Source organism: Penicillium soppii, assembly GCF_028829465.1.
Source record: "Penicillium soppii strain IBT 18220 chromosome Unknown utg000010l, whole genome shotgun sequence".
In the NCBI taxonomy this organism is placed as follows: domain Eukaryota; kingdom Fungi; phylum Ascomycota; class Eurotiomycetes; order Eurotiales; family Aspergillaceae; genus Penicillium; species Penicillium soppii.
The window spans coordinates 3,013,785-3,037,106 of record NW_026643240.1 but is presented as its reverse complement, the minus strand read 5'-3'; the positions used below and the strand labels follow the sequence as shown (position 1 = coordinate 3,037,106).

At 48.6% G+C, this 23,322-nt stretch overlaps 12 protein-coding genes across 12 annotated transcripts; 8 read left to right on the top strand and 4 right to left on the bottom strand.

The window, feature by feature from the left end:
- Positions 1-749: 749 nt before the first annotated feature.
- N7529_011812 (uncharacterized protein) lies at positions 750-1,217 on the top strand (the record flags this gene model as incomplete). Its single annotated transcript, XM_057247338.1, has 2 exons — positions 750-835; positions 887-1,217. The coding sequence occupies 2 exons, from the start codon at positions 750-752 to the stop codon at positions 1,215-1,217; spliced, it is 417 nt and encodes a 138-aa protein (XP_057092687.1).
- Positions 1,218-2,518: 1,301 nt separating this feature from the next.
- On the top strand, positions 2,519-3,670 carry N7529_011811 (putative Coatomer subunit epsilon; the record flags this gene model as incomplete). The annotated part of the gene is made up of 5 exons (XM_057247337.1): positions 2,519-2,543; positions 2,603-2,981; positions 3,051-3,186; positions 3,255-3,493; positions 3,562-3,670. The coding sequence occupies 5 exons, from the start codon at positions 2,519-2,521 to the stop codon at positions 3,668-3,670; spliced, it is 888 nt and encodes a 295-aa protein (XP_057092686.1).
- A 147-nt stretch (positions 3,671-3,817) lies between these two features.
- On the bottom strand, positions 3,818-5,050 carry N7529_011810 (putative 6-hexanolactone hydrolase; the record flags this gene model as incomplete). The annotated part of the gene is made up of 3 exons (XM_057247336.1): positions 3,818-4,530; positions 4,626-4,771; positions 4,845-5,050. The coding sequence occupies 3 exons, from the start codon at positions 5,048-5,050 to the stop codon at positions 3,818-3,820; spliced, it is 1,065 nt and encodes a 354-aa protein (XP_057092685.1).
- A 655-nt stretch (positions 5,051-5,705) lies between these two features.
- On the bottom strand, positions 5,706-7,296 carry pmi1 (mannose-6-phosphate isomerase pmi1; the record flags this gene model as incomplete). The annotated part of the gene is made up of 5 exons (XM_057247335.1): positions 5,706-6,697; positions 6,751-6,988; positions 7,054-7,145; positions 7,195-7,215; positions 7,266-7,296. 5 exons carry the CDS (start codon positions 7,294-7,296, stop codon positions 5,706-5,708), a joined length of 1,374 nt encoding a protein of 457 aa, XP_057092684.1.
- A 679-nt stretch (positions 7,297-7,975) lies between these two features.
- On the top strand, positions 7,976-9,142 carry N7529_011808 (SAGA-associated factor 29 family protein; the record flags this gene model as incomplete). Its single annotated transcript, XM_057247334.1, has 3 exons — positions 7,976-8,150; positions 8,277-8,744; positions 8,868-9,142. The coding sequence occupies 3 exons, from the start codon at positions 7,976-7,978 to the stop codon at positions 9,140-9,142; spliced, it is 918 nt and encodes a 305-aa protein (XP_057092683.1).
- Positions 9,143-9,929: 787 nt separating this feature from the next.
- Positions 9,930-10,938, top strand: N7529_011807 (glycoside hydrolase family 43 protein; the record flags this gene model as incomplete). Its single annotated transcript, XM_057247333.1, has 2 exons — positions 9,930-10,214; positions 10,267-10,938. The coding sequence occupies 2 exons, from the start codon at positions 9,930-9,932 to the stop codon at positions 10,936-10,938; spliced, it is 957 nt and encodes a 318-aa protein (XP_057092682.1).
- Positions 10,939-11,379: 441 nt separating this feature from the next.
- Positions 11,380-12,562, top strand: N7529_011806 (GTP cyclohydrolase II; the record flags this gene model as incomplete). Its single annotated transcript, XM_057247332.1, has 2 exons — positions 11,380-12,474; positions 12,533-12,562. The coding sequence occupies 2 exons, from the start codon at positions 11,380-11,382 to the stop codon at positions 12,560-12,562; spliced, it is 1,125 nt and encodes a 374-aa protein (XP_057092681.1).
- A 654-nt stretch (positions 12,563-13,216) lies between these two features.
- N7529_011805 (uncharacterized protein) lies at positions 13,217-14,411 on the top strand (the record flags this gene model as incomplete). Its single annotated transcript, XM_057247331.1, has 4 exons — positions 13,217-13,299; positions 13,351-13,813; positions 13,862-14,056; positions 14,112-14,411. The coding sequence occupies 4 exons, from the start codon at positions 13,217-13,219 to the stop codon at positions 14,409-14,411; spliced, it is 1,041 nt and encodes a 346-aa protein (XP_057092680.1).
- Positions 14,412-15,688: 1,277 nt separating this feature from the next.
- Positions 15,689-17,315, top strand: N7529_011804 (bZIP transcription factor; the record flags this gene model as incomplete). The annotated part of the gene is made up of 2 exons (XM_057247330.1): positions 15,689-16,133; positions 16,186-17,315. 2 exons carry the CDS (start codon positions 15,689-15,691, stop codon positions 17,313-17,315), a joined length of 1,575 nt encoding a protein of 524 aa, XP_057092679.1.
- Positions 17,316-17,631: 316 nt separating this feature from the next.
- Positions 17,632-18,707, bottom strand: N7529_011803 (NAD(P)-dependent oxidoreductase; the record flags this gene model as incomplete). The annotated part of the gene is made up of 4 exons (XM_057247329.1): positions 17,632-17,890; positions 17,943-18,406; positions 18,454-18,642; positions 18,690-18,707. The coding sequence occupies 4 exons, from the start codon at positions 18,705-18,707 to the stop codon at positions 17,632-17,634; spliced, it is 930 nt and encodes a 309-aa protein (XP_057092678.1).
- Positions 18,708-19,666: 959 nt separating this feature from the next.
- Positions 19,667-21,205, top strand: N7529_011802 (actin-related protein 2; the record flags this gene model as incomplete). Its single annotated transcript, XM_057247328.1, has 7 exons — positions 19,667-19,685; positions 19,748-19,794; positions 19,852-19,995; positions 20,094-20,319; positions 20,374-20,939; positions 20,989-21,066; positions 21,119-21,205. The coding sequence occupies 7 exons, from the start codon at positions 19,667-19,669 to the stop codon at positions 21,203-21,205; spliced, it is 1,167 nt and encodes a 388-aa protein (XP_057092677.1).
- A 539-nt stretch (positions 21,206-21,744) lies between these two features.
- On the bottom strand, positions 21,745-22,673 carry N7529_011801 (uncharacterized protein; the record flags this gene model as incomplete). Its single annotated transcript, XM_057247327.1, has 2 exons — positions 21,745-22,181; positions 22,235-22,673. The coding sequence occupies 2 exons, from the start codon at positions 22,671-22,673 to the stop codon at positions 21,745-21,747; spliced, it is 876 nt and encodes a 291-aa protein (XP_057092676.1).
- Positions 22,674-23,322: the final 649 nt, after the last annotated feature.

The following is a 23,322-nucleotide window of genomic DNA, read 5'->3' as shown; positions in this document are numbered from 1 at the left end:
AGAAAAAGCGATCCTAGGACTATTTGGTATCTGCAGAGAGCCTGACAGCGTCATAATACTTCTACTCTTCAGTCAAAGGGCTCTTTTTTTGTCCAACTAGCCGTATTTGCCCTCCCTCCCACACCCCTCGTCTTCTGCACCCCTCGATCTCAGCTGCAGTCCCTCTGATATCACTGTGATGTATACAGCCGCGTCCATATCTGGGAAAGTAAACTTCCTTTCGATTCGTCGAACCAAATATTGAAAAGATTTCCTCAGATTGAAATCAACTATGGTTTAGAAGTGTGCTTGAATTCAATGGCTGTCTTATCATACTTGTTTTAGATGCGGCTCACCGTCCATCAACTCTTCTAATGGCAGCCATGGATACAGCCCTCCATCGAGGAAAGTGCCATACAAATTGAGTCAAATGAAAAGATGCTACCTTGGCTACAACAAATTTGTATCTATGGATCCCACTGCCGCTCCAGAGGAGGACTAGTAGCACTTGAACTTGAACATAAATATCCTCGCTGGCTTCGTTTCTGTCTTTCTTTTTTCTTTCTTCTTCAACTGTTCCTCGCTATTACGCTGACTATTACATTATTCTTTCATCAAGTATAACTCATCTTCACTTCACCTTATACCTACTACTCATAATATATAATATATTACATACTCATCGGAGTATGGCTCACCAACTACAAGTCTATCAAACCCCACGGAGTCTTACACAGCCAAACAACGAAGGCTACACACAACATACCTCGATGACAACTGAGCAACATAACGGTCAGGCTTCGGCCTTCAATTGGCTCAATGCTATCTCCGGAGACAACGGAAACTTCGACCCACGGTTTGTGTACATACATATATCGCTTCTGATCGATATTAACAGTATGATTAGGACATACCGAGTCCATCAAACAACCACATGCAACAACAAAGGGGAACTCATCATCGCTGACCCCCTCTACGCCCCGACTCTTGAGCGGGCACCCTATACCTACAGCGTGGTGAACTGGGTCCGGGTCACCCAACATATCCCCGACACAATCGGCTTCGAGATACCAGAGGAGTGGGAAGAATCTAGCTGCTGCAGCAGCGCCGATAGCCTATTAGGGGGGCTGCAGACCCCGATCAAGCTGGAGGCCGAACCACCATTCCCAAAACCGAACACCCGCGAGTCTTCTCTATTTGACCCACACAATCAGATCAGCAAACGATCTGAAGCCTGATTCACTGGGCCGTTCGAAGAACAAAACCACGAATATCTCGCCCCATCACACTCGAGTTCGGATAGCAGCTGCGATAACGCATTACTGCCAACTTTTCAACTACTGCTAGCGCCGTCTTCATCTTCATCTGGCTCATCCACATCTGAACCACAATCTTGCGAGCCACGATGGTTGCTACTTCTGGTTGGGCGGGTCATCTCAGAAAAGGCGCGGAAGGCGTGTCAGAAGTTGCAGAGGAAATTGTCCCCTGGCAAAGACCTGAGGGACCATCATTGAGCTTGGAGAGCGATATCATGTACCTGAGGGCAATGTCATGCATTACTGGAGGGTAATATCATGTACGGGAGCATCTATGTTGTGGTTGTTCAACGAACAATCAAACAATTCACCAAGGCACTCTTTCCAATTGGGGGATTTATCCCTTAGACCCCTCAGGGCTTTATCCAAGTTGGTTTTAAGAGGCCTCAACTCTACTACCAGTTTAACTCATGTATATGAGAGATTTACAATCTTGTGTGAAGATCATGTCACCTCTTTATTAGAGCAATATACCCACATTTGTTTTGTCGTCACTATTACCTAGGGAGTATAGCACTTACTTCTACATATATATACTGGTTTCCAAGAGCCTAAGTAGAGACGGAGTGTTTATCCTCCAGTATGTTAGCGAACTACCTCTAATCGTAGTCCTCAAGAGGGTTATTAAAGATATAGGCTAGGCCGACCCCTTCATTCGTATCATTAATTATCAAACTATAATGATGAATATCTAAGTAGCACAGGGAGGTGGTGCATACACTAATCCCTATATATGTAGGTAAATATGCCTTTTAGTATGGGAATCTGGCAAACAGAGAGCCTCCACGGGGGATAACCTTGGAAACCACGGTCCTTCTGATATCAGCGACTAAGAATCTTTAGTTCGATCCATGGAAGACTTGAATTGGGAGCGATCATACCAGTTAAACGCTCTACCACTGACCTGTATATGTAGAGGCACCAGGGATCTCATCATTATAAGTGATGTGCCCAGGCGCGTTACCGCTATGTAATGCGAGCATTGGACCCCTCGGTGCCCAACTTAGTATGTATATATATATATTGAATTTGTACAATATTGTAGTCAAATTTTATGAAGTAGATCGATTTGTATAGTTCCAAGGCGGTCGGCCCACTTGCCCCGTGTTATCTCGGCAGAGTTGCCTCTCCGCCATAAAGCCACTGTGAACAACTGCGGCCACAGGACATCAATCAACAACACCCATTCCCCTCCAAAAGATCCTCCCACAATTACAGCAAACATGGATCCCTTTTCCGCAGAGGGTGGTTAGTTCGCCAATCCCATTATAATCCACCCAGCGCGCTAACCCAACTATCCCCCGCAGAGCTCCTTACCATCCACAGCGCCTTCCACGCCGGCCAATACCAGGGTGTGATCGACTTCGAGACCTCCGCGCTCTCCCCTGAGAACCAGATCCCCGCCCAAGTCCTCAAGCTCCGCGCTCAGATTGCCCTCGGCCAGTATGACGAAGCCCTCGCCGAGCCCTCCATCGAAGAAGACAGCCCCGACCTGTCGGCCGTCAAGGCCCTAGCCCTGCAGTCCTCCGGCAAGACAGACGCCGCCTTGCAGCTTGCGCAAGAGCTCGCTGAGAACTACCCCGATAACAACACCGTGCAGGTCCTTGCTGCTACCGTGCTTCAGGCACAGGGCCTCAGCGAGGAGGCGCTGGCGCTGCTCGCCAAGCACCAGGGTAATCTCGAGGCGTGAGTGCACTTGTCGCGAAAGATTGGATTCGACTATGGACAACTGATCTGACAATCTGTCTTCATTAGTGTCTCCCTCATCGTACAGATCCAACTTCAACAAAACCGAACCGATCTCGCACTCAAGGAAGTTCAGGCCGCCAAGCGCTGGGCGCAGGACTCACTTCTGGTCAACATTGCCGAGTCATGGGTTGGCTTGCGAGTGGTATGTTGTCGACACCGTCATGTTCCAGTCAGGGTCGTATGAAGGCTGACAGTATCTTTCCAATTCAGGGCGGCGAGAAGTACCAATCCGCGTTCTATGTTTATGAGGAGCTCGCCTCCGCACCCAGCACCACCGCACCACTATCTATCGTCGGACAGGCCGTCGCTGAGATCCACCTTGGCCGTCTTCCTGAGGCCGAGGCCGCTCTTACCGCTGCTCTTGAGAAATACCCCACCGATGTAGAGTTGATTGCCAACAGTGTCGTCTTGAATGTATTGGCTGGCAAGCAGACTGAGGACCTGGAGTCGTATGTTATCTCGCCGAACTTCAATGGAACTTATAACAGAACACACGCTAACTATGATTCACTTCTAGCCGTCTACAACAGGTCCAGCCTGCCCACCCCCTGCTCGCCGATATCCAGGAGAAGAGCGAGTTCTTCGATACCGCAGCGGCCAAGTTCTCCGCCAAGGTCTCATCCTAGAATATCAAATCTGCGTTGACCATATATTTTGTTGTTTTATTTAATTCAAGCCAGGGGAGTTTGTCCTGCTTGCTTATGAAAAGACATGACCTCCGAATCTTGAAGTTTTGGCACCCTGTATCAGAACTATCATATGTAGCTTGTAATTTACAAACGAGAAGCCAGCCACTGTCGCAACTCAACGCCAGTTTGTGTTTCTTTATTGGCAGAAACGTAGAAAGGCGCATCATGCGACTCATCAGCCCCAACCACATAAGTAGTCTCCGGGAAAACAGACTTGATCTTTTTGGCATACTCCTCAATAGGCGAAAGCAGAATCTCATCGCCACCAGCCAAGATGAGAATCCGCTCCGTCTTGACGTCAGCCCACCACTTAGCAGGCGCATTAATTGGCTCATTCCAATTATCAGCAGCCTTATCACCCCGGTAAACATTAGCCCAGTGCTTCAAAAGACTAGGTGTAATGATATCCTTCCACTCATTCTCCTTCATGGAGGGCCACTCGGTGCTAAAGCTGACCCACGGCGCGTAAGCAAATACACCCGCTAGCGGTGCCGAAAGCTCCAGGGGATCGATCTCCGGGTGCGGATGCGAGAGGTGCAGCAGGGTCGCAGACGCTAGGTTACCACCAGCCGAGTCACCTCCGATGATCACATTGGCCGGGGACCGACCAGTCTCGTTGATGATATACCGCAGCGCCTCGACTGCCTGGCGGAGCTGAGTCGGGTACACGGCGTGTGGGGTGAGAGTGTATTGCGGGAAGAAGACAGCCAGGTCGTGGCCGTTCTCGTTCAGGGCACGAATCACCTCGAGCCAAAAGTCGAAATACGCGGGAATCGCAGGCACTGCGAAACCACCGCCTGTGTTTGGTTCAGTTAGTACGTTTGTTTTGGAGATTAGGTTTTCGTCTCGGTGCACAAATCGATTGCGTGTTACACGGGGAGTGAGCACGAACCGTGATAGTAGATGATCACGTTCTTGGCATTTTTATTTCCGATCCATAGGCCCTCCGCACCATATGCAAGGGGCACTGTTTCAGGGTTCAAGCCATGCTTCTTCATGACAGTCTCATAGGTGCCAGTAGTTGGGCCATAAACGTACCTGCGCAGTACGTTAACATATTATTCTCCCGTTCATGAGCTTTTGGCCAGAACCAAGGGGTAACTGTACGTACTGCTTCTGTCGATCCGAAGTGCGGCTGACGAGCTTCCTGATAACATTGGTCATGATAAAGTGGTCGTAGCGCCTGGGACTGGCCTTTCCGCGGAAGACGCCAGCGATGGCATGGTACACCATGCTGGCGAAGACCGATAGGTGCACGAAGGGGAGATCGGCTTTCTCCCAAAAGCCGAGATCGAAGCCAGGGCGCTTAGTCGTCATGGTAGAGTATAATTGTATATTTATGTATATATTGAAGAGATGAACAAGGTACAAACAAGAAGAGCTCGGCTGAATGTAGGTGTTTCCCCGCTCTCTTGTGGGCCCTGGAGAACCCGGAGCCGTCGCGCGTTGATTGGATATTTTTGACTGCTGAGCTATGAACAATGGAATTCTGTCAGGAATTCTGTGAAGATCAAAAATGGGACAAAGACGAGGAAAACGACGGTACGCATTAGACAATCTTGGAACATAAGTTTACTGAGCTACTGTTGAGTTGACGACACTCGCTTGTTGCGATCTTGTTTGGACTGTCTTGTTGCTCGAAGAATGATGCCAATTTCTACATTTTTTTTTGTTCTAGTCATTAAAAAAAGTAATTCAAAGTCATACATGAATATGTCGCGGTCATTATGGGGAGGGCATTTCAACGTTGGCACACAGGTTAGGTTTATCGACTTCTAAAAGAACATTAGACACACTTAACCGCCGTATTCTGGGTGCCCGATTGTTCTAATTCTTTTATCATTTCACACCAACTCATGCAATCATTGCGAGACTTTGGTTTGTACTTCACAAATTAGCGCCAATTCCAGAGCGGGATGTTTCTTCTTGACACCACATATTAGAACCAACACTCGAAGCACCAGTGACCAAGTTATGCCTCACCGGAAGGGGCCAATTCGCAAAATGCCTTGTATGTAGTGAAAACATCATCCGAGCCCTCTCCGCTGCCAGTGTTCTCAATCGCACATTCAGCAGTGGCACCAACGAAGAAAACGTAACCCTCCTGGACCTCCTCAACCTTGTTGCCGACGGTAATCTTGCCCTTGCCGCGGGTGCAAATGAGGATGCTGGGACCATAGATGCCATCAAATGTCACTTTGGCGCCTGTGCGCTTCAAATCAGTCTTGACGACGCTGAACTCATCGATAGGAGGATCATAGAGCATAGCGGTCGAGGCACTCGAGTAAGCAGTAGCATTCAGAACAGCGTAGGGGTAGTCTGTTGCCTGGAGCTTCTGCTCTTCGATGGGTGCATATGAGTAGGTCAACATCTGGGTGAGGGTGTCAACATCCTTGAACTTGGGGGTGAATCCCGCGCGCACGACGTTGTCGGAGGATGCCATGCACTCGATGATGTCGCCGGAAATATATGCGTGAATATCGTCTGCTTTGAGGAACATGGCCTCGCCGGGAGACAGCTTGACGAAGTTGAGGAAAAAGAAGACGAACAGACCGATGTCGTTGGGGAATTGTCCGTTCAATCGCTTTGCAAGAGCTGCCAGCTCCGCGGGGTTGGAAGGGTTCGTTCCCACTTCACCAGACAGTATTCCGAAGCTGTCGGGACTGTTCTCCGCAATGGAGATAAGGGCGGTACAAGCTGCCTCGATCTTCTCGGATGGAGACTCCATCAAAGTAGTGAAGAGGGCACGCAGCGCATCCTTGTTCTTGTTGATGACGGCGATATCCTGGGAGTCTTCGTTGCCCTTGACAAGCTGCTCAAACTCGCTTGCAGCCTTGTCACCGACCAGGGTGCGCAAAGGCTCCACAGCTTGGAGGAAGTGTGTGATCTCAGCGAGAGGACGGAAACCACACATACCTTCAAAGGGAGTAATGGCAATGGTCATCTCGGGCTTGTGGTTGTCATCTGACTTTTGATTAGACATGATTCCAACCGCCTTTGTCTTGAATAATACTCACCGGGATAGTTCTTGGGGTCCCGGGCATGAAGCTGCTCTGCAAGCTTCTTGTTGGGGTGGGCTTGGATGCTAAGGGCCTTTTGGACGGAAAGCACCTTAAAAAGGAATGGAAGTTTGCCACCGAATCGCTCACTTATATCTGTTGACAAAAGAGCTTGGTTGTCTTGGACCATATCGAGCAGAGTGCGCTGGGTCTCAACATCTTTGGAGGGAAGAGACGGGTGCGTGCCCATCCACAGCTATGTACCAAACAAAAAGTTTGTGAGTTCATCAAGGCCAATAATACGATTTGATGCTCACTTACTTCTGCGTAGGGCTTTTCGGCTTCAATTGTGAAGTCCGGGCCGGCAGTTGTGGCCGCATACCTGGCCGCAGCCGACTCTTGGCCGACCTTGCCTATGACGAGGGTTAGTGCGGGGAACAGAATTCAGTATGTTTATCTTACCCCAGTCGTAGCTGTTAACACCTTGAAATAAGATCAGCTTTGTTTCTCTGAATGAAAGTCCGAAGACTTACCGCATTGCAGCCGAAGTAGTGGCACCTGCATATTGAAAATGAATGATGTTTGGGGAAAAAGCGGAGGGGCAACCAGTGGGTTGGTATTACGCAGAAGTTCGCCAAGCCCTTCGGTGAGTGATGACCAAGGTCAGCTCTGGAGGGTCTATTTCTATGACAAATCTCAGACGAAATTAATTTAAGAAGCTTGCATGGAAATAGAGGATTCGAGGGTTTACCTGATTTTATTTAGAGAAGATCGGAGGATCCCAATCTGTCATAATATGTTATTCCTAATACGGTACGGTACTACTTCCGCAACCATATAAAAACTGTGAAAGCCAATGTTTTGAGCCGCATTTAGTCTACTTAGACTGGAAATATGAAGGAGATATCGTTGGCATTGGAAAACACCAATACTTGTATCTAGATAGACATAAAATTATACATATGTATGTATACTAAGCATTTAATGAATGCAGGGCTTGTAAGTATAAAGGTTGTGTACAACATATCCCAAAGTAGTTTAGCGTATCAACCCCGACCGCCTGGCATGTAGCCCTCTTTATCACATATCGTGATCTCCAACAAAACCAATACGATATAAACACCAAATGAACACATCAATCCTCCTGGACACCTAGATTTAACCGCATTGTTACCAAACATCCCCACCTCAACATCTATAGCCCAGAATTCACAATCTTGCCAGTCCCTTACTTGGTCAAAACATGTCCCGAAACCGCCCTCGGCCCAGGGACAATGGGTTCGGAAATAACGAGGAATTGGAGCTCTGGACCAAAATCTGCCAAGATATTCGAAAATCAAAGGAGAAATTTGATCAACAGAGCTCATTGTCTTTACAGATCAAAGGATTGATTGACAAGATCACCAATGACGGCAATAGTGAGCACCCCCGCACTAGCTTCTTTGGCGCAATAGCGAACACAAAGCTCCATGATCCGCCGAAATCGGATGTAATCGCATGAATAGCACTCTGTCGCACATACTGACATTGTGATCACCAAGCAGAACCAACCATGGCAGAGCACGACCAGCTCGATAGCTGGCTGCGCCAGAGTCAGAAGCTCAGCGAAGCAGAGCGCTCGATCATGCAGGAAGAGCCATGCGATGTAATCAAGAATCTAGAGCTTCTTACAGCATTGCGCAAAGCATCCGAGGCCGAGGCACCACCCAATCGATCGGCATCATTCAACAAGTCCCGCAAGAAAAGAAATGAGGTCGAAGGCTCAGTGACCGATTCCCCCAGTGCCTCGGGGGCAGACAAATCCGCTCGTTCAAAAGGGACCGCACCCCGCAGCTCAAGTGTTTCCTCCAATACGCAATCTCGTGACGGACCTCGTCAGGAAAATATCATGGTCAAGATCGAAGAGGTGCCCTCGGAGGGCACCAAGGGCACCATCGCCGAGCGGAGTGGTGTGCTGCAGATCGGGGCTCAGGTCGTGTTTAAGCACAATAAGAATAAGCAAGGCGTTGAAGGTGAGGGGATACAGTGCATAATTAAGGCCATCACTGGTGAAGGACAGAAGAAGCGGCAAGTCATTTCTTTTTCCCCTCCCGCTCTGCGTGACCCGATAGCTTACCTCTGATCCAGATATGAAGTCCAGGATCCAGAGCCAAATGAGAACGGCGAACAAGGCGCTGTCTACAAGACTACTGCTGTCTCTCTCATTCCCATCCCTCCGGTGAACGGCAACTTGACTCCGTACCCGGCTGGCAAGCAAGTCCTCGCCAGATATCCCGACACCACCACTTTCTATCGTGCGGAAGTGATGGGAGCGAGAAAGGATGTCTACCGCCTCAAGTTTGAAGGCGAGGAGGACGACAAGGAGATGGAAGTCGACCGACGATTTGTGTTGGATATCCCGGGCAGATGAGTTCGTCCAAGTTATTTCTATAATCTGATGTGATGATGATACCATTTAAGCGCGGCGCTATCTGGAGTTCGAAGGCTTACCAGCAAATGGCCATGGGGTGCTTTCATCTTTACTAGATACTCTAGTCGAAAATATAAATTCTTTTTGGAAGATCTACTATCTGTTCTTATTCAAGAACAGGTAGGCTCGTCTTGGTCGCTTAAGGTTGACTACAATCTACTAGATGTCTCCTGGTACTCCGTAGCTGTGAAATATCCAGCCGGCCATTTACGGGGCTTGAACCAGGAGCAATAAACTCAATACGGTGCCTAAAATAGCATATCCCCTCAATCGAATGATGTTCCAAGCTTGCACATTTTATACGCGCAAGTCTAGCCGATGCTACTGAAAATATCGAGCTGCATAGAAAAAGATGCACAGCATTTTCTTCTGCGCTCTTTCTGGCATTGATTTACAAGTCGAACTACAATGCTGTCTGATCAAAAGAACATGCTTAGATTTTCCTGGCCAAGACTGCAACCCATTTTCTCTCCTGGGTTTAGTGGCCCGAGGGATCGTCGCTTTGTGGAGAAAGCTACTCAACAAAGTCCCATCGCGCTCAAGGGTCAGAGTTGTAGTACAGAAGTTGCCAAGGCCCAGGGGAATACCAAGTTTGGCAAATGTCAGCGAGGTATTCCGACATAGCTTACTAGAGGGTATATATGAAGTTGAAATGCTTCCCATGATAATTAAACGCTCTATTCCATGACATCCTACTAATTTTGTTCAGTGATTTGCTCAAACAATCATGGCCGCGGTATTACTTTCTTTCTCAGCCCTCCTGCTAAGTGGAATAGTGGCATCACAACCAACTCGAGCAATTGACAGCGATTTCGCAGACCCCTGCGTCATTCAAACCGATGATGGATACTATGCCTTTGGAACCAGCACTAATGGCGCGAATGTTCAAATTGCAAAGTCCTCCGACTTCAGCTCATGGGAACTTCTGTCCGGAACGGATGCTATGCCTGGGCCATTCCCATCTTGGGTTGCAAATGATCCCTCAGTTTGGGCGCCTGATGTGATCAAAAGGGTAAACCAAACGAATGACACATTATCAACAGACCAAAGCTCATTCCAATTAGGACGACGGCACATTTGTCATGTACTTCTCCGCATCGACAAGCGAGGACGCTAGTAAGCACTGCGTCGGAGCTGCTACCTCCTCTAGCATTACGGGACCTTACACCCCGGTAGACAGTGCAGTAGCCTGTCCTCTTGATCAAGGTGGGGCCATTGATGCCGATGGTTTTGAGGATGGAGGAACCTACTATGTCGTGTATAAGGTGGACGGGAACAGTCTCAACGGAGATGGAAGCACCCACACCACTCCGCTTATGCTGCAGGGACTGAACTCCGATGCTGTGACCCCCAATGGCGATCCCACGCAGCTTTTGGACCGTGACGACGCAGATGGCCCCCTTATTGAGGCACCGAGCTTAGTCAACGTTGATGACATGTACTATCTCTCGTTCTCGTCCAATATGTACGATACAGACAAGTACGATGTGAGTTATGCGACGGCTTCGGCCCTCACTGGTCCCTATACCAAAGCCCAGTATCCGGATGCTCCATTGCTTGTGTCTGGAGATGCGAGCAATGTGGGTGATCTGTCAGGACCTGGTGGTTCAGACTTCCTTCGTGATGGGAGCAAGATTGTCTTCCATGCGTTCGAAAATGGGAAGAACATTGAGAATGGACGTGCCATGTACGTTGCTGATATCCATACTTCTGGTGGCGTGATCATGTTGGCGTGATTGGTTTATCATGATTAACCCCGATGTCGGCTGCAAGTGGTGAGATGTGCGTAACATTGGCAGATAAAAAAATTTTTCAAGTTCATTTCTTCAAACTGGCTCTTCAGTATTCAATGCCATGAAATTGTCTATATCCATAATAACTTGAAACTGCCGTAGCACAGTGAAATTATGAGATTCTGACTAAAAGGCCTCGGAATCCGATTTGAGACAGAAGGTGCTAGAGTAAGCAGTGAGTCAGCTGCCCGCGGTCCGGGCTCCCCATGCCGAGGGAGTAGAGCATAATCTACTTCATTAGAACAACTTTGCCAAACCCTTGCTCTCTACCTAGGTTATACTTCGTTGGATTGATGCTTTCCTCTCCAATTGATACCCTTGTACACTAAAGCTCTTGCATCGCGCCACACCTCCCGACTACCCCGCCTCTCCGTCGCAGTCGCAATGACCGATTTACCGGCCCACGCCTCACCAAAGCTACCTCCGCAATCGTTGCCGAGCGGACCAGATAGACTGTCGGAAAATGCCAGTCAAGGGAGTAGCGTGGCAGGCGAACACACTCCGGCCATACCGGACTCACTGCTGTCGCCCGCATTCACCCCGCCTTTGACCCCCGGTGGCACATTAGATTGGGATTTGAACCCAACCAAAATCCTCCACCAACATCAAGCAGCAGATATCCAACATAAGGCCGAGAAACCCAAATCGCCCAAACTACTCCCGAAGCTCCCAGAGGTGGAATGCATCGTGCGGGCCCGGATCCCGACAACCAATGGGGCGGAGATGTTCCTCCATTTATACCACAACGACTTGGATGGAAAAGAGCACTTGGCCATTGTATTTGGAAACAACATTCGCAGTCGGAGCTTGGATAGCGTTCGGCCGGGGGAGACCGAGATGGACCGAATGATCCGCGGCGCGTACGTGGGGAAATTGCGCCCGGGAAGAGTCAGCAGCCGGTATGATGAGCAAGCTTCACCCTCGACACCGAAGCAGGTTGAGCCTCCATTAGTGCGGATCCATTCGGAATGTTATACGGGAGAGACGGCGTGGTCTGCACGATGCGATTGTGGCGAGCAGCTCGATGAGGCGGCACGTCTGATGTCTTTCCCCGTTGAGGATCTTGCCTCGGATGCACCACCAGAGGTGCAGTCTCTCTCGTCACACTCGACCGGTGGCGTCATTATCTATTTGCGACAGGAAGGTCGCGGAATCGGTCTTGGAGAAAAATTGAAGGCATACAACCTCCAGGATCTGGGATCAGATACTGTTGAGGCGAATCTTTTGCTGAGACATCCTGCCGATGCCCGAAGCTATGGTCTTGCCACTGCTATGCTCCAAGATCTTGGTTGTGGTGCGGATTCTATTCCAGAAGGAATCCGTCTTCTCACAAATAACCCTGATAAGGTTCGGGCTATCGAGGGCCCCAATCGGGAGGTTCTTGTAAAAGAACGAGTGCCCATGATCCCATTGGCATGGAGGACTGGTGGTCAGAAGGGCATTAAGAGCTCTGAAATTGAAGGCTATCTACAAACTAAGGTATTCTTGTCCCCTATGCGCTTGATTGATCACAATACTAATGCTCTGATTTCTATAGATTTCCAAAATGGGTCACATGATCCAATAATCCTTGAACTTGAACCACTTGATTCCCTCATTACCCATACGTTCATTTTTATGCTTCATTCTTTCTTGCATTGGAACCTTCAAAAGCCTTTGTACACGATCGACACGACCGACCCTTCTTCTCTATGCATATTCTTCCATTCTCTGACTTGTTATATATGGCGCTGATATCGTACATGTTTATTTTTGTGTAACTTTGAGGTTGTCCAGTCCTCTGTTTTCTTTTCGCGATGATTGATCATAGATACACTGTAATTGAAAACAAACAGTCACTCACTCTATACATGCTTCGTTGCATAACTTTGGCTAAGCTCCAAGCGTTGGAAGCAGTAAAAGGTATTCCCAAGCGTGGTACAAATCAATCTTTTAAGAATCTCCGAAACTCGCCTTCCCCATGTGCGTAATGTACAATTGATGTATAAATACAGAGCTTCCTATTCTATGTACTGTATTGTGGTTGCAAATTCCCAAATTTGCACTCAACAAGTCTATATTGTACCAGTGCTCCCAAGTAGAGCGGAGAGTCTTCGGGGAAACCGCAAATCTTAGATGGATTAAGAAGTCATGGATCGCCGGGGTTCGTTTTGGTGGGTCATTGAGGTGGGAAAAAAGTGAGACATAGGATTCATATTTCCCCCTATATTCCATTCAAGACATGTATAGGCCTAAGAGCAAGCATGAATGGATATTTTGTGGGATATTGGGCGCTCAGGCGCTCATAATTCTCGCCATTGAGGCGTAAGTAAACCTCACTTATCCTAATTGAACCCTCATTGAACAAGAACTCAGATTTATCCTTGCTGAATGGCAATTATGGGTTCATCCGAACATCATTCAAATCACCGCCTCATACATTGTTCCCGTTGAATCGGCGATCATGTTTTTCGCTTGCATTTATGTCTTCTTTCTGTCGCTCGATGCTGTCCATCACAGAAATAACATGTTGCTATTGGCAATCTGCGTGAGCAATGCGTGTGCCCTGGCATTCTCGATCTTGCTATACAGGAACATGAAGGAAACCATCAACGAAATGCCAAGTCAACGAGACGGCATGAACCAACCTCTTGTCGACCCAGAGAGAAATATATGGACTTTGATCCAGGGATTCCAGATCGCATCACCAATTTTCATTGGACTTTGTACTCTTGCTACTTGGGCTTCGGCTTTTCAATTGCAAAAGGAGTACGCCTGGGCCATCTATCGAAGTGTCCAGGGTGATTCGGATACAAGATCGCGGTACCTAACTTACGAGGTGAGTGTAGGCTATACCCTATTTGAGGAACATGCTGACTAGCTCCAGATCTACCTCGTTCTAAACAAAATCGCTGTTTTCTTCATTATTTGTTTTGTTCTGCAATATGGCCTGATCGACGTGCACTTTGAACAGCCCGAATTCGGGTTGACCATGGGTCTATTGCCAGTTACACTCCTCTTAATGATCCTTGGGTTCTATGTCGTTCGATTGGAGCGTAAGTTTCTCATGACCTTCGTCATTGTGAGTATATATTCATTTGGATTCACTCTTCCGCCGACTAACCTTTTATTGACAGGTTTGTTATCTCGCAATGATCGCGTATCTACTCAGCCGAATCATCATTCTCTATGGGCACGGCATACGGGCCAATACGGCTGGGAAGGATATGATGTTGCTCTTTGCAATTACGGCCTTGGTACTTCTTGTCCTTACTCTTGTCTGTTCGATTCGCTGTTTCGTCAATTTCGGACACGGGTTGAAGCCGATTATTGCTGGAAAAGACGAAAAAGTCCGAGACTCCTTTCACTTTCACAGTATTGGGGGTCATGCACCTTTTCCAATCGAGCACACAAATGGTCGTTTATCTCTTGCTTAGAAGGCCAGGGATTAGAAGAACCTCGCCGGTGTATCTATCGCGAAATTATTATATCATCTCAAATCTATTTATAGATGCTGTCAGAAGCGCTTTGATCTGGCCAATAGGGGTGTGTAGAAACTCTACATTTGATTGATCCTCAATCTAGTGATTTATTGGGGTTCAAAGATAGCTAATAACTAATATGATGAAATGAACTAGATAACTATATAGAGCTATTCCTAGAATCCACCAACACACTTCCTTATGAAAGGTAGACCTCTCTGTTCTAGCTATGATAACGAGCCCTAGGGAATCATGTATGTCCTAGATCCTTTAATTTCTGTGCTTTTTATAGATTATCGCCTATTTCCTGATTAGGAAACGCCAAAAGATCCCTGCAAATCCACGAAACATTAGCGCCGCATACCCCTGACTTGAGCTTTTGTGTAGGAGGCAGTTCCTCTCATCTCTCTCGGACATAAACCCAGTATTTTGATGCTTTTGGCCTTTGACAGCAGCTTTCTTTGAACCGACCCCAGCAGTATATGACAAATTGAGTTCTGACGAACAATGGTACTTAAAAAGCTGATACATAGAATAGAGGCGGAAGTCGAGCTCACCGTCGGTGATAGCCGATATACGTAGATATTATTAGATACTGCATTGGATTGTATAGTTGACCCAAATGTTTTAGGAAAACATGAAACAAAAAAAGAAGCTGAAGAATCAGAAGAATCAGTACAACATAAGAACAACATCAAGGGACTTGTGGAAGTGAAAGTAAGCGATGCTTGTTGCCAGATGAAGTAGGTAACCCATGACGCCTCGGCTGTGCTAGAACCCGAAGGCTTCTACCACAAAAGGGGTAATATAGACTGGTGATAACCCGGCGATTTTCCGAGAAACCGCCGGTAGAGAAGGTGAACAGTATTTATATGTATGTTCTGTAGCTAATTTGAACCCTTGGCTCACTAAAAGAAGATAAGTTGATCGTATAATACATACATACATGCATGAATACTATTCAAAATTGGATAAAACATAGAATTAATTCTAATTATTTTTGAAAGAAATTACCAAACAAAAAAAAACGAAGAAGAAGCTGAAGAAGTTGAAGAAGTACAATACAGAAAGAAGAAAAAAAACAACCGCATGAAAGTTTAAACGTTCGAGATGACTTCGCAGTCGACCCACATCCTTCGCTGCCGATCTCACTCACGTCTTACCGAAGTACCCCAGAGCTTCCTGTTCTTTCATCTGTTGAATGGTCTCTCACTAGCGCCATATGCAAGGCTATGGCCAACACTCCAAAGGATGTGGCGTACTCGCCGCTGCCACATTCTCAGACTTCCCTCGATAGACAAGACTCGCCAAATCCTTCGCGCGCGACTTCGATAGACGCAGATGGACTGCTGGATAATGGATCGACAACGGCGGGGCGGAAGCGCAAGATGAACAGCATGTCATCACGGGGAGTCGCCAATCTCACACCAGATCAATTAGCGAAGAAGCGGGCCAACGATCGCCAGGCCCAACGTGCCATTAGGGAACGAACCAAAGGCCACATAGAGGCTCTTGAGCAGCAGGTCCGAGACCTCTCCTCCCAAAAACCTTTCCTCGACCTGCAAGCAGCTTTGCGCCAGAATGAGGCGATCCGGGTGGAGAACTCAGAGCTTCGTCAAGGCCTCCAAGCCGCGATGGACATTATACAGCCATTATTGGCGAAATCAGAATTACCAGGTGAGTTAGACAGGTCAATTAATAATTTCGAATATCAGGCTAAAAAGCAAAGATGCGCCCCCTACTCTAGCTATACCGAAGTCAGCCGCGCCCCTTCCGCACATACCCCCGTTCCCCGACTCGGATCACTTTGCCCCCAGCAGTCAGACACTTCCTCCAGTCGACAGATCATACGACGAATCCATTGCCAGTCTTGACACACCTTCCCCGACTCACTCTGCACCAATTCTCGGAAGTCGACGTAACAGTACCGCCGGGCCTCCTCCATCGGCATCTTTCCGCATCGCATTGGATTCCCAACGCCATAATATTACACATGGGCTAGACCTTGGCGCCGAGGAGCGTCTAGGCTTCAACTTTCTTCTGGATCATTCCCATAGCGTGCCCAAGATTGAGCTTCCTCGCAGCAATTCGGAAAACCTCCGCTCTTCGCAGCCAAACCCTCCGTCGCCTGTATATCCAAGCGCCTTGAGCACCACTGGGGGACATGGACCACCTGCATTCGCGGCCGCGATCCAAAATCTGGGAGCAACATGTCCATTGGACACCATTCTGCTTGACTTCCTCCAAAGCAGGCAACGCGAAGCGGCGCAAGGCATCCCAAGACAGAAACTCGCTGGACCGCCGTACCCGAGTGTATCATCGTTGCTGAACCCAGAGAAAAGTGTCTACTCACATCCCGTCTCAAAAGTGTTTACGGACATTCTGCGCACATTCCCCGACATCTCATCTCTGCCGGAGCAGGTCGCTGTACTCTATACCATGTTTCTCCTCATGCGCTGGCAGATCTACCCCACGCAAGAGAACTACCAACGGCTCCCTGAGTGGTTTACACCACGCCCAACACAGCTTTTGCAGCCGCATCCGGTCTGGATGGACTACGTCCCCTGGCCGGCTATGCGTGATCGGATCATCACATCCTACCAAAACTATCCGTTTGAAAACTGGTTCATTCCATTCACGCGCGACATCAGTGTCAATTGGCCATACGAAGCTACTGACTGCTTGTTATCAACAGGCGACTCTGATGAACTAGTTATAAACCCTGTATTCGAACGGCATATGAGGAATTTGTCTAATTGGTCTTTGGGGCCTAGCTTTGCAGAGACTTATCCTGCTTTGGCAGACACTGCACGCATCAAACCCCAAACACAAGGCTTTCGCCCGCAATCGCCTCATTAAGAACCTACAATGCTGATCTCAATGAGAACACTGTCACCCGCCAAGTTGATCTTGGTTCATTCGCTTACAACACCTTTTTTTATTGCAATTTTTGGCGAGGAATTCCCGACTTTTGGAAAGTCAACTTTTTTTTTTGTTGTTCTCATATTATTGTTGCCCTATAGTACGGAGTTAAGAAAGCCAAGGGCATGGCCACAGAGTTCGATTTACAAGGATCTCTGTAGAGGTGTTTGGACTAATCATTTCGGACTGAATATTTACATAAATACAAACATTGTTAGCGAAAATTACGCTCTATCCTACTGATTACAATAATCTACTCCTTTCTGCTTTTCTCGTTCCAGAATTCCAGTCCAGCTTTCTGGCGCAATATCCCATACATTGCACTGCTATCCAAGCACTCCCCACCAAACTCTCTCGCAGCTTCCATGTTAGCACGAGCAATCTCAAGGCCAGGCAGCTCAACACCTTGGGCTTTGGCCATATTCATAGCATGCCTAGCATCCTTGATAGCAAGGGAGACACCGAACCCAGGACGAGAGTCCACAGGCGGCGCATAAGCACCGGTGGTAAGTCTGCATGATAATCAGAATCCACAATATCAGTAATTACAGCAGCGTAACATACCTCTTAGAATAGCCGCCAGCAACAGGACCGAAAGCTTCACCGATAAGCTCTTCCATAGGACCAGTTCCAAGCCCGGTCTTCTCAGCAAAGACCTGTGCTTCACCAACAGCCTCCATCATATTGACAGTAACAATGTTACCAGCAATTTTCAGGAGCGAGGACTTGGTGGCATCCTCACCACAGTCAATCACCCGGCGGCCCATCACATCCTGAATAAGAGGCTTGACTGCACCAGTCGCGCTCTTAGGGCCACCAATAGCGAAGACAAGTTTGCCGTCCACGGCGATGGGATTACCGCCGAAAACTGGCGCTGCTACATACGAGGCATTCTTGCTTTTCAGCTGGGACACAGCGGAGCTCACTGTCTCGGGGTGCACTGTTGAGCAATCGACGAAGATCTTGTCCTTGAGAGACTGGCCCATGGTGCTGGATAGCAGGCTTTGCAGGACGGAGTCATTTGCGACCTGGAGTTATTAGCACGGTCTTGGAGTTTGAATCATGGTTGAATTACCATGGTGAAGATAATTCCGCATTGAGAGACCAGCTTCGCGAAATTGGGCTCAGGAACTCCCCCCAATGCTGTCAAAGGTGATCCGCGCGACATGGTGCGGTTGGAGTAGATGAGGCTCAGTGCCTTCTTCGCCGCCAGGTGGCGCTGCAGGTTGGAGGCCATTGCCAGGCCCATAGAACCGAGGCCATACTGTGGTTTTGTTAGTCGGTTCAATGGAGTACAAGGGAGTGACTTACCCAGCCGATTTGTGTCATTGCTGCGTGTATTGTTTGTTTCTCTGTGTCAAGTCTATCAATGAGCGAAGAGGCGATAGCGATGTAAGGGTGCTAATAGCCCTTTGACCAAGATCTTGATGTTGATACAAGGCAAACAAAGCAATTATCAAGGTCCTAAGGCGATGCGATTTTATGAGTCGACGATAGAGATGGTGGAGCGCACGCGTTTCCCGAGGAAATCGGAGTCGGCCGACAAGCTGTTCAACGCTATCAACGGGTCTTCTTCCGATTGATTTTAGGTTGAACCGGGCCGATTGGAAGTTATAGCTTTTTATAATTTGGACGTGAGAGATCATTGGCTTCTTCGGTTGTTCTATGCCGATTTCTATGACCCCCCTGCATCATGGGCGTTCCACATTTGCCATTCCGGGGTAGCAAGCACATGAGATCTAGACTGTAAGATTATATTGCTAGATCTATCCACAAAATAAATCCGCTGTTTCCTGCATCTTGACCAGAATACCTACTTGTGTAGCTATCGGATACTAGGATATCTCTAGAGGTTATGATGCATGAAAGTGTCCAAAAGGTCATGATACAGGCGTTAAACAAGATATAATACTCAAAATAGGCTACCTAGATAAGACAAACAGGGGTTGTCTAAGGCAATTCAGTGCTTTCAACAACATCCACCCTCTATTTCTTCATGTTACGCCTAAAATATTGTTGTTGACCTCCAAAGTCGATCCTTCGCTGTTGTTGTGGTCACATACCGTCATATGGCTGTGGCTTACTCCAACTGTGGGGGGATTATCAGGTACGGTACGGTCACGTAAGTTATGATGCTCCGTCCGTCGTTGGCCTCGACTTCAGACATCCCCAACACCTCCGTCCTCCCTTGAACCCTCTCAATTCCACTCTTCTTGGGAGTCTCAGAATACAAATACAGGCTTTGACAGTACCCCCGCAATAACTGTCAAACCACCAATTCCTCCACCATGGCGGAAATGCCCATTGGTACACACCGTTCCCCCCAGGCTACCGTGTCCCAGCTCCAAGCTAAGCTAACCACTCCGCAGTCCTCGATGGAGGAACCGGTTTCCTCAAGGTCGGCTATGCAGCCCAGGTATGTCGCACAGCCAAATAAATTCTTGTGTTCTTCTCTAATTTATAACACTTGCAGAACTTCCCAGAGCACCAGTTCCCCTCGATAGTGGGGCGACCTATCTTGCGAACGGAGGAACAGGGCAGCGATGTCGTGGTCAAGGATATCATGTGCGGAGATGAAGCCGCTGCTGCACGATCCATGCTTCAGATCAGCTATCCTGTATGTTTCATCGGGGCTTCTGTCCTCTCACCGTTCTACCCCGCCCTCTCCGCAAACCAGTCGTATGTCGTGTTAATGCCTAACTCACGCCGTTTTAGATGGAAAATGGAATTGTCAAGAAATGGGACGACATGCAACATCTATGGAACTACACCTTTTACGATAAGATGAAGATCGACCCTACGGACCGCAAGATTCTCCTCACGGAACCCCCAATGAACCCGCTCAAGAACCGTGAACAGATGGCCGAAGTTATGCTAGAGGGTTACGGATTCGGTGGTGTCTATGTTGCGATCCAGGCGGTGCTGGCACTGTATGCCCAGGGTATGTTATGAGGCCATGAACGCGCGTCGAGGATCCATGCTTATGGTGTTATAGGTTTGAGCAGCGGTGTTGTTGTTGACTCCGGTGACGGTGTGACACACATTATCCCCGTGTATGAGTCGACTGTACTGAACCACCACATCCGCCGACTGGATGTCGCCGGTCGCGACGTCACCCGCAACCTGATTGCGCTCCTTTTGCGCCGCGGCTATGCGCTCAACCGAACCGCCGACTTCGAGACCGTGCGCCAGATCAAGGAGAAGCTTGCTTACGTCTCCTACGACCTCGAGTTGGACAAGAAGCTTTCCGAGGATACCACTGTCTTGGTTGAGTCGTACACCCTGCCGGATGGCCGTGTCATCCGTGTCGGCAGTGAGCGCTTCGAGGCCCCCGAATGTCTCTTCCAGCCGCACTTGGTCGATGTCGACCAGCCCGGTATCGCTGAGATGCTGTTCAACTGTATCCAGGGTGCCGACGTCGATGTTCGTTCCAGTCTATACAAGGCCATCGTTCTTAGCGGTGGTAGCAGCATGTACCCTGGTCTGCCTTCACGGTTGGAGAAGGAACTCAAGCAACTCTGGCTCACTCGGGTATTGGGCGGAGACCCCGAGCGTTTGAACGTGTGTTTAAAAAGCCGTTAACACATGAATTGCGCTAACAGTCTCTCAGAAATTCAAGGTCCGCATCGAAGATCCCCCACGCCGGAGGCACATGGTGTTCCTGGGTGGTGCCGTGCTTGCCAACTTGGTATGTATGCCCTTTTCCGTCTTGATCCAGTATTTACTAACCTCTACATCAGATCGCCGACAAGGAAGACATGTGGGTAAGCAAGCAGGAGTGGGCAGAGCAGGGTGCGCGCGCCCTGGACAAGCTCGGCCCGCGATGAATTGATTGTACTTAGACGGTTCTTGGTCTGCTCTTCTTCCCTTTGATTTCTTGCTTCGCATTGTTTGCAAGCCATGTTGCCCCTGTCTTTTTGTCTCACCCTCTTCTCTGCCTCCACATTACTATTGTCGATATACTCCTGTCAATCTGGACTCCTGTCTACTTGCCTCTCCTACATTGTGCCTAAACTGGTCTGGTGTGAATGGGCCTGGACCTCTTATGACAGAAAAGAACCAAATACTTTCATCGACTGTGGGTTTTGTTTCTGTAGACTGTCTGTTCAAGATGGCACATCGTAGTATTATGCTTATAATGCGAATACATTCACCTAGTTCTCAATGTACCTGATATGTCCTCCACCTCCACCTTCCAAGGTTGTATCACCTATCAATGGCTGCATATACAGATTTCCAGCAACGTATGTATATATCCCAGGAACCCCGAAAATGTTAAAAAAAGGTCGCACGCCAGAAAGCAAATTGATATGATCGCATGAAAGACACAAGCGAACACAAGACAAAAGGCATACAATGTATATACTTAATTCTCAACTGCACCGGGCGAAACAGCAAGAATCACCGCCAGAGCAGCAATAATCAATGCAGCGGCCACAAACGCCGTAAGCGCCACACTTCCTCGACTAGCCGGGAACTTGCCCCGAATAATCCAATACTGACTCTCAAAGTAGCGGTGGAAACCAATGACCAAGATGAGAATCGAGACACCAATGAACGTCGACCCGAGGGGTTTACCCACGCTGCGGAGACGCGCCGATGCCGAGGAAGTGTGGAACGCAGCTGAGTCGTATGCTGGATCGAGTCCGGGTGGGAGCATGCCTGGATGAGAGCTATGTGATGCGCCGAAGCTGTTGGATTGTGTGTGGGGGGTGGCGCTGTTCAGACGAAATAATTGGGTCACTGCGATGCCGATTGAGGCGAATGCTAGTGAGGTTCGCATCCATGCTAGGAACGTTCGTTCTGGGGGTGCTATTAGATGGCGAATTTTGTGAAGATGCATGCTCAAGCCGTACCTAGTGCGAGATGATCGCGTGCTACGCTGCCCTTGTTCTCTAGCTCGAGGCTGCCGTATCGATCTGCGAATCGGGCGTACCAGGACTGTTTCGACGCGGCGCTCGAGTCTTGAGTGGATGGTCGGCTTCCATTCCCGGGGCTTGTATTATTTGGACCATCTTTTAACTGGGAGCTTACTGATTGCTCTGTCGTCTGGTAATTGCGTCTGGTGGGGTCGGCTGTGTTGATCGGAGTGGACTCGGTGTGAGATGAGGTCTGGGGTGCGGTTGAGTGTGACACATGGTTTCGGGAGAAGGAGCTCGTATGGGATCGGCTGCTGCCAAAGGAGGATGACAGGCCTGAATCTGTATTGGTGGGCGATCGTGACGATGGTGTATTTTTGGCTCCAGAGCTGCTGGGGCCTGTCGGAGGAGGCGCCGATGAGTCGGACGTGTTCATTATGGCGTGCTCGTCCTCTGACCAGTTCCTGGGACTTATTGGCCAATCCTAAGGCAAAAGGGACCGAGTTTATGCAGGTTCAGAGCAGCTGGAGCTCTTTGTCAACAGAGATCGAAGTGTAGCTTTTGAGGTTTCTGTTCACGGCGAAAGGATGGAAGTATCGTATCTGGTATTTTGAGACTCTACTACATCCACATACTTTGGTCTGATTCAGCTCGGGGTGTTGTGGCCCATCATGTGGCACATAATGTGGTCACAAGCAAAAGGGTCGAACAATGATCTGATGGTCGTCACCTGACTCCGATCTGGGGAAGGCCATATGCTCCACTTTAACCCACTTTTTTGTAACTGTCTCGAGGGACTGATTTGGAGGCTCAGAATTTGTTTGCATATTGTACGATGTTCTCATGTATTGGGGCTAAGCTCCAAAGGCACTGGTTTGGAGCTATTCCAAGTGGTTACATTTAAGATCCAGTGCTATTGAGAGGCTGAGAAGATCATCCAGTCATTCTGGGTCTGTGCACCGAACGCCAATGCCGCGTCGCGCTCTGGGGCTCGCTTCTATACACGTTGGTTCCAATATGTAGACATATTCTATATCCTTGTCGAGGTTTGTACATCTACACCATTGTGTAAAATCGTTGTGTAA